Source organism: Bacillus rossius, chromosome 7 (genome assembly GCF_032445375.1).
Source record: "Bacillus rossius redtenbacheri isolate Brsri chromosome 7, Brsri_v3, whole genome shotgun sequence".
Taxonomy (NCBI): Eukaryota; Metazoa; Arthropoda; class Insecta; order Phasmatodea; family Bacillidae; genus Bacillus; species Bacillus rossius.
Genome location: NC_086335.1, coordinates 7,979,377 through 7,989,081, shown reverse-complemented (window position 1 = coordinate 7,989,081; position 9,705 = coordinate 7,979,377). Strand labels below are relative to the sequence as shown.

General features: G+C 33.9%; 2 protein-coding genes across 3 annotated transcripts in view; one reads left to right on the top strand and one right to left on the bottom strand.

Moving 5' to 3' along the window:
* Window positions 1-645: 645 nt before the first annotated feature.
* LOC134533670 (phospholysine phosphohistidine inorganic pyrophosphate phosphatase-like) lies at window positions 646-1,653 on the top strand. The gene has a single exon (XM_063371216.1). The coding sequence runs from the start codon at window positions 740-742 to the stop codon at window positions 1,538-1,540; it is 801 nt and encodes a 266-aa protein (XP_063227286.1). The 5' UTR covers window positions 646-739; the 3' UTR covers window positions 1,541-1,653.
* Window positions 1,654-6,816: 5,163 nt separating this feature from the next.
* The window catches only part of LOC134533669 (protein Peter pan), a 66,337-nt gene continuing 63,448 nt past the window's right edge, over window positions 6,817-9,705 (bottom strand). For both annotated transcript variants that reach the window (XM_063371213.1, XM_063371215.1), the window contains exon 8: window positions 6,817-8,533. In XM_063371213.1, coding sequence (XP_063227283.1) covers window positions 8,295-8,533 — 239 coding nt within the window. In that variant the 3' untranslated portion in view covers window positions 6,817-8,294. The remainder of the gene's footprint in view (window positions 8,534-9,705) is intronic.

Genomic DNA, 9,705 nt, shown 5'->3' with positions numbered 1-9,705 from the left:
GTATCTAATGTTTGGACTGGGACAATTGCCGCCTATGGGGCTTACTCACAAATCAATGCCTACCTACCACCCATGTACCAACTACATAGAACAGTGAAACCAGGACAAAAAAATACAACTCTGTCTCCACCATGGGGAGGAACTAAGTGGGATGGCCACCTCCCCAAACTGCTATATTGCTTGAAAAGGCGCACAAATGCTGTTACTGGCTACTCGCCTGCGAATTGCTATAGGGGCAAAACCTAGCCTTTTCTGTTGAATGCCAGGTGGCATCATCCAGGGTGGATCCAGAATTATAATCAGGGAAGTCCCAACTTAAATTTTCTAATACAATTCAAGTAAACTTAAAGTTGAAATATTTAGTAAATTTTATTTGTGGTTCAAAATTGTCCTATTATCTGTAGCACTGCAGTAAAATAAAACTTCATTTAGTTTAGTAAACAATGATAAGGAATTAGGATTCATACTCTCCTCAACTTCCAACTGAAATTACCTAGAAATCGACTTGTTATTGAATAATTTCAATATGTAAATGCCTCTACTTGTGCAAGCTACCGCTTGGATAAGTAAACACAGAGAGTCATCAACATTTAAGTTCGTGGGGATTCTGATCTTTAATCTATGGTTGTTTTTTCCGGTGTGATGGTGTGATGTTTATAATGCTCGTTGGATGTTTATTTCCACGCACAAGCTTGGCCATCAGATTTGAAATATTTCACATTCGATCAAAAACTGCACGATGGTTGTAGCAATTTCAATAAGACCTGTGAAATGTGTGTTATTGGATATTTCCGGTGTATTAAAGAATGGTAAACAGGCGATTCCAAAATCGGTGGAAGCATTTAGTAAGCTTCGAGCATCTGGAATGCCAGTTAAGTTAGTTACAAACGAAACCCAAGAAACAAGACGTGCTCTAGCATCTACTTTAAAATCACTGGGTTTCGATTTGCAAGAAAATGATATAACTCTCCCGTGCCCAGCCGCCGCACGATATCTCAAAGACGAACGTTTAAGGCCATATCTTCTTGTCCACCCAAATGTTCGTGAAGAATTCAGCGATGTCGATCAGAACTCGCCCAATTGCGTAGTAGTTGGAGATGCTGGCCAGAATTTTACATATGAACTCCTGAATGACGCTTTTCGAGTGCTACTTAATGTGGAAAAACCCAGATTGTTTTCTTTAGGACGTGGGAAATATTACCGAGAAGAAAATGAATTGGTTTTAGATGTGGGAGCATTTGCCACGGCATTAGAATATGCAGCCGGCGTGAAAGCAGAGATAGTGGGGAAGCCGCAAAAAGAATTCTTTGTGTCTGCTTTGACAGACCTGAACATGACTGCAGAAGACGCTGTGATGGTGGGGGACGATGTGTTGCATGACATTGGCGGGGCCCAAAACAGTGGGCTTCAGGGTGTGCTGGTGAGAACTGGCAAGTTCAGAACAGGCGATGAGAATCATCCAGATGTGAAACCTGATGCTATTGTAGATGATTTAGCAGAAGCAGTGGAGTTAATTTTAAATTCAAACCGTCTAAAATAGCTTACATGAATTGGCAAACTTAAGTTGCCTAAGAACTTACTATGTAGTTACTCCTTTAAAATCAGTAATTTATTTTCATTGTTTAGTTGTAACTGCATGAAGGGCCATCTAGAGAAACCCCAATTACTTACTTATGTAAAATTTTTCAAACCCCACAATTAAAAACATCTAATGTTACATGGGGCCATAACTGTAAACATGATCTATGTTAAAAGAGGTTTGTTTCACACACAACTCTCAGGTGCCCTTGGCTGTTTTACTCGAGGGGGCAAGACGCTCTCAGGTCACTCGGTCGCCCTCAATGCCCCTCTTCTTGAGGAAGAGTTGCGAGGGCAAGTTTTCTGCTGACAATCTTGAGAGTTCCGCCCCGTAGCCCCTTCTTTCCCCTTGTCGGCCTGACAGCATGTTACGTACACATCAGTGTAACTAAAGTAGCGGTCTATGATTGTGTCTTGATTCATAGGTGTAAATGTGTGATATTTGGGTGAATGATGCTGTGGTCTGTTGGTTTCCTTGAACAAGTATGCAGTTGTTGGCCCCAGGGACTTCGAGAGGGAGGGTCAGGGGCAGAAACAATTCCCGGGCTCCGGCTTCAGTTGAGTTTTGAAATTGTTAATGTAATTCATAGGAAACCTTTCATGTTATATAATACACACATCACATTTAAAGTTATGTGAGTCACATTTACGTACATGTTATTAGTTTTTCTTTATTTGTGGATTTTGAAAAGTTGTACATTAAATAATAAATACAAAATTATTTGCCTCCAGGCCTTTGGTTTTTCTGGATGGACCTGGCTTGCCCCAGTTCAAAAGCCTACCCTCACGATGTGTGATGACAAAAAGGTGCCATTAATTTTGATTTCTTAGAATGGATTCTTCTGAAAGAAAAAAACTCCCTACAAATGTAGTAACAGGCAGAATGTTCCAAGATAATATTCTTATCTTTGGTTAAACTTACACTACAGTCATAGGAAAGAAGCACAATAGATTTCTAAGTTCTAAAGCTAAGATGTGTTTGAATCTGCCATGTTGCAGTTAAACTTCAAACCAAAGCTGCAACTGAACTTATGAATATATAATTTGGCTATATATATTTATCAAACCCTAGCTTATTTTATGATGTTCTGGATGGTTATTTAATTTTTTAATTTATTTTTATAAATATATTTTCACATTGTTTAACAAAAATGTTTTTTTCTGAAGCATAATATTATTAGTTGAAAATTTTGTTATAGTTACACAATTAAAATAAAGGCCTAGAGGCTTTAAAACAGCGAAAATTAAATTTATCTTAATGATGAATTTTAAACACTGTTTAAAAATCAGTAAATGGGACATTTCATTGAGAAAACTGCAAACTATTGAATTTTGGTATTAGTTCCCCCCCCCCCCCCCCCCGGCCCAAGTTATGTATCTAATTATCTTGGAATATAAAAATATATTACATCCTCGTATTATAGATAGTTAAATTGTTTCTGCTCACGATTAAGATTACAAACATATGTAAATTACATCCCAAATGAGTTGTCAAAAGTATATTTCATTTGTTGTGTATTGTAAACCAATTTTGTTGAGCTGCTATTGATGAAACTATTACATGAAATAAATAAAAATCTTGAGATAATTTGTGTTTAAAATTTTTTACTTCGATCATACCCTAACGTTATATAGTAATTGGCTAACGCCTGGCATGCGTTGCTATGCATCTTTCAATATTTTTTTTTCTGTAATTTGTTTGATGTAGGTACAGACATACAAAGCATCTCTCTTGTATTTCCCTCTATCTATCTCTATATCTTCCTATATTAATAGTCTTGGTGTATTAATTGTAATCTACCGTGTAAACTGCAGCCTTACGCATGTCAGTTCTTGAAGTGAATACCTGCAGATACAACCACGCTGCGGAATTTGGATAACACTTCTGCTCCTCAGCATTTTACACGCTGCCCTTCAATCTCTTAGTCCAAAACTTAGAGTGCAGCCTTAGTCCTAGCCGTACGTAATTATTTGTTTAGCGACTGTGCAGGCCTTACCCTCTTAACATATAAAACCATGACATAAATAATTTCATAATATTTTTTAATCATTTTCGGTACTTGGTTAGGATTTCTGTTTCAATGTAAATAAAAGCTGATTGATTGTTTCAGAGGTAGTCATAAGTTAGCAATGTTAAGTTATTTGCTTTTATTTCATTTCTCATTAGTTCATGTTTGTAAGTATGTCTGTTAATTTACATCATTTAAACTTTTGAGATGCTAAAAGTCATTACCTATCTGGCTGGTTAGTTAAGTTTCCAGGTGTAGTCATGTATTTTACTTCACTTGTTTTGCTATTATCCTTTGTCTGAAAGCATGATGCAATGTGACAGTAAATCACATCAGTGTTACAATGAGACAAAAAGAGGCAGATGATGCCTGAAGTGCAAGATAGAAAAACAGTAGCTCCCCAACAAGCGTGGGAACTCAAAGACCCACATATCATCAGAATTGGAAAGAGACATAAAAGAAAAAGCTCCTAGTTATAGGTTTGCAATAGTTTTAAGATTATTTTGGTTATTTCACATTAATATGTTCAAGTAGATAACATTTTTACACATTTCAACCTTTCCTTTGATTTATTTCGTTCCAATTCATGTATTTAATCATTGTAATTTGTTTCTATTAAAGAACACTTATTTCGTTATAAATGGGTTCTTTCAATGCTGTTTGTTGTTTTTTTACTACATTTTTTTAATACATTTGGCTACAAATCATTTTATTTCTATTGTATCACTATATATATATCAATATAAAAGAAAAAGCCCCTAGTTATAGGTTTGCAGAGTTTTGAAAGTGTCTCGTAACTTCCATGTGATTGGTTGCGAGGGACATGTGACCACCTCCCTTCGTGGATGAAGGTACAGTAGTCCAGTCAGCCATTGGTCGTGCGGTCATGGTACTGAAAGGTCGCGGTCGGGCGATGGCTCAAAAATAATATAATGTATGTAGTTAAGAAGCAAATTTTTGGACATGTTATTTAGAATTTGTTGACTGCAGTAGTCTGTGTTAAGCCCATGAGACTTCAAAACTTGTTTCTAGCCATCATCCCAAGGAAAGAGTCCTTGGCACGTACTGTGAGTTCGGGTGAAACCACGGGATATTAATATCAGTAATTAATCTTAGTTTTTTCAGACATTTTGGTAGCATTTTAAAATAAATAGTTTTCTTGAAGCAACATACTTATCTGTGAGGTGATGTGATCATCTGGAACAGTGTTATGGTCGGAAGATGTGCCAATATGAATTTTCGGTAAAAGAATAATAAAGAGCAGTAAAAATCAGTCATTTTTCTCTAGAGACAATTTTCATCATGATTCATTTGGATGTTTTTATGTAATTGGAACAGTACTTTCGTATTCAAGTGTTTTTATGTATGTGCAATTCAGACCAATTTTGAGCTAGCTGATGAAGCCTGAAGCCTGGATTGTTACAAGACTGACAATGTAGATTACATATTTACACATTTGGCAGTATTTTGACTATCCTGAATACTAACGAGCTTCAGTATGGAATTGCTCATGAATCTAAGAAATTTGAGTCCCTAGCAAATATGGGGCGACAGAATTGTATCCCCTTGGAAGGGTACCTTTCAGGATTTTCTGTACAATGGCACAGCAGAAAATAACTGGAAAGGTACCCTTTCTGATTTCTTAAAATGTTTTAGTTTTAATGCAAATATGTACTGGAAAGGTATCCCCTCGGAATGGGTACCTTTCAGGATTTTGTGTACAATAACACAGCAGAAAATAAACTGGAAAGGTACCCTTCCGATTTCTTAAAATTCATATTATTTTCTGCTTTAAAATCGTGAAAGTTATCCCATCTAACCTAACCTAACCTAACCTAACCATTCCGAGCATAAACATGTCACAAACTGGAAAGGTTACCTTTCCAAGGGGATAACTTTCAGGATTTTAAAGCAGAAAATAATATGCAATTTAAGAAATCGGAAAGGGTGCCTTTCCAGTTTATTTTCTGCTGTGTCCTTGTACAGAAAATCCTGAAAGGTACCCTTTCCGAGGGGATACCTTTCCAGTGCATATTTGCATTAAAACCGAAACATTTTAAGAAATCGGAAAGGGTACCTTTCCAGTTCCTACCCAGCTACACTACAGCCACCATAAGTCTGAAAGGTACCCTTTCCAAGGGGATACAATTCAGCCCCCCTGCAAATATTTGCTCAAAAGTTTCAATTCACATCAAGAGTCTATTTTAGTATAGGCCAATCTAGTCTACTGTAGGCTATTTTAAAGGTTTTAATTGTTCATAAAAAACAAGAGTTTGTAATTATATTTTTCTAAGATTGTTTAAATCATAGCAAGCTATTTTAAATGAAATATTTAGGCGATAAACCTGAAGCTTGTAATTGGATATTGTAATGGTATTAATGGATTTTATTGTCTCTTTACTTTTCATATTTTTAAAATCCTATTAAAGGTCAACATCATTATGTCCTTATTTTTGCTTGATTATTATATACAATTTATTTGCATGACTTAATTTTTTTAGACATTAGTTTATGTCTATCAATCAAAAATATAAAGTAAATAAAAATAAAATAAAGAAATTCAATATAATTATTTCAACTTGTCTTCTACATATTTTCCCTATGCTAAATTTAGGTTTGGGATCATTCAGTGAGGATGGGAAGAGCAGGTTAAGTATTACCTGTAATTTGCCAAAATTATGTGAATTTATTTGGATACTTATTAGTGCTGCAACTGGCTGGGTTTTCACATTGTGGTCATGACCCATAAGGTCTGGTTTTGGCTACAGTGAGGTTAAAACAGCAACCTAATAAATTCATGTGTCACAGTATTCTTAATGTAGCTATTCCAACCTAATCAAATGTTCTCACAATTTCACGCTATTTTTCCTGTGTCTAACCTAACCACATATTAAAACGGTGAACTACTAATAAATGTATCATAGCATAGATCTCTAAAACTTATAAAAATAATATTTTTTTTTATAATGGCCTTTCTTCAGGATGAGCTCTCTAAACTTCATTGTCCTCTTCACTATTACTTGTTTTTTAAGAAACCAGTTGCTTTCAAAAAATTGTCATTTGCAGCATAATATAGCAACATTTGTTCTCATATATACTTTTTTCTTAACTGTCTATTCTTCTACAAAAAAAAAACTGCTGTCATCTATAGTATTTTTTTCTTATGTCATTACATGAAAGTGTGAAAATCATGCACATGAAGTACAAAAATTAAATATGTAAACAAACAGAAAATTAAATCGGTTTTATTCTCCTTTTCTTCTGACATTTTCTGGTTTCAAACATATGTCCCGACTTCAAAAACAGCAACACACAGGCATTTTCAAACGCTGTGTCAAAAATCTCTTTTAAAAATAGAATTATGCATTATTGACAAAAATAACTATGAATATACATGGTGTAACACTTTCATGTTTGTGATTGCTGCTGTAGTACAAAACACGTAAATTTAACAAAAAAAAAAATTATTTTAATAGTTTGTCTGCTGTGTTACAAATCTGATATACAACAGGCCATTCCAAAATGGCATCTTTTCCAGTGTTTTGAAACATAAATAGCAGAAGAAACCTTTTATGTTTTTTTTTGGCCAGTGTAATTATGTAGAATTAATCACACTTAAAAGAAAACTATGCAAATTGAATAAAAAGTTTACGCTGGGAAGGGTTGCAAAATAATGGTATGTGATTTTAAAGATTTTATGCTTGTTGCACATGTCAAATATGTAACAAGTTATCGAGTCTCGTCCTGTCGAGTATAAAGAACTCGACTTTTGAGTTGAGACAACCTTTAGCTATTCGCTTGACTCTGCTCAAGTTTTCGAGTTTCGGCTCATCCCTAAACGAATGTTTGGCTGGCACGCCAGTTGTACAACTACAAAAAAATAAATAAATAAACATACGCCTACTTCAACAATAATTTTAATAACTTTTCATAAATCTTAAAATTGTCTTATCTGTATTTTTAAGCCACAATAACGACATCACAATTAATTTTAAAAAATCAAGCACACAGCGAAAGCTTGCAAGAAAGCACTTGTGGAAGCTGCACATGAGAAAGCATTTGTGTAAGCTAAGGCACAAAACACATATGATCTAGGACGAGCTCCGTTTGTTAAATATCAATGATGTTCATACATATGACTGTGAGGTCAAAATCAAGAATTCCGTACACTGATTTCCACTTAAAAATGCAACACTCAAGAATAACTTTTTACCATGAATTTAAATTTTGACACATGAGTAAGAAGATTTACAAATTTAAAAATAAATTCTTAACGTTCTCAAGAATCTGGTTCCAGGGAAAAAAAATATTTATTCATTATTATATGTATCACGAGAAATGTGTTACACCTACAATATTTTTAATTCAGTTCTGATGACAGTACTAGCAAATAAATATTTAAGTAAATAAAAATATTAATCTAACATTTTAAAATTATTTAGTATATTCAAACAAAGCTTTAAAAATATTAAGATACAAAAATATTTTTAAACTGAATTTGCTTTAAGTCAATTGCATAAATTAATGTAAATTTGCATGAATTCTTCTTTGTACAAAATTTTCTAAGTACAGTACTTCTATGGTATTTGTGTTAATGAATATCCACTTATACATATAATAATCAAATATCAACATATCATAACAGTAACAAAATGGTCCATTCTGATGTTCTTTATCTCTGATGTGACTTTTCTACAATTGAATTATTTATTTCTTGAGTTTTCTTTTTCCTTTATTACTGAATTTTGTTTTGTTGTTCCTTCCTGGTACAGAAATTTTGTTCTTCCTAAATTTCTTAGTTTGGTTTTCACTTGCCTTTGTGTTGAAATGTTTATGAGAGACATTTTTAGACTGGTCATTGTCTTTTTTTTTCTTTTTGTGTAATACGCCAGCACGGAACGGGACTTTCCTTTTCTGTCCAAGCCTTCTTTCCTGGTTGAAAAGTTCTGAAAAATTGAATACAAACTACAATATGTGAAGCAACACGGAACACATATTACCCAATACTATTGTAATCATAGTATACTTTAAAAAATGGTATACAAGCACAATACATGTTTTTTTTTAAACATACAACGTGTGTTAAGATGCTTTCTAGTCAACAGATGTCTTAAGTCTGGTGGAATTCACTGTTGCATTAGAATTGCAGCAATCAACCCTTAAGCCACACCATGATCATTACATACACCACTTAGAATATTTCTAACATCTACCCCCTATCTACTATAAATAAGAATATTGTTAATACAGAATGTCTACTAATACCTGACGAACCAATTTCAAGACTTTTTCAGAACCTTATGGTAAAAATTTTCTAATAAGTATTTTTTTATATCAAAGGTGATTTTTAAACATATTTACATACAACCAAAATGAAGCATGAGCAATTAAATAATAAGAAATTTTCTACAATTCGCAGGAACATACCAATTTTTAAGTTAGGAAGCTAAAACCTTTCCAGAGGCAATCCCCACATGATTTAATGGACAGTTTCCAAATATTTATAATTAACGTGCAACTATGAACTGAAGTGAAATGTCAAATAAGATCAAGATAGCAAAAGGCTGCCAGAAATAAAAATTTTCTGAATTCCAGTACCACTGCTGTTTATTCGCAGAACTGTTACTAAATTGAACAGTCTCAAAGTCCAAATTTTTATCAGTTTACCCCCCAGAGATATTTAGGTGTAAAATTGGTAAAAAATGCAAAAAGTGAGAAGTTGACAAGCTCATAGAAACTAAAGGAAATATTTCTCAAGTTTCATTTTTGTTATACAAAGACTACTGGTAGAGAGGAATTCCCTGTGTAAAGTTTCAACTCTGAGACTTGAAGCCTTCCTTTCTCTACACACCACTGATTCTCGTATTTTTGACCCAAATTGACTATATTTGTACCCAATTTTCGTAAATAAAAAAATAAAAGAAACATTTTCACTACAATTAAAGTTGCTTCAGAGCATGCTCAGTACAGTGTTATTTTATTCATAATTCTGGAAGCAGCCAATAAAGATTTATTGGTATTCCCCCAAAGGCTTGCAAACGTCAAAACTGCAGCACCCGATCATGTAAATCTAGCAACCATTAATAAACCAAGCATGATAAAATTATATTATTGTGGT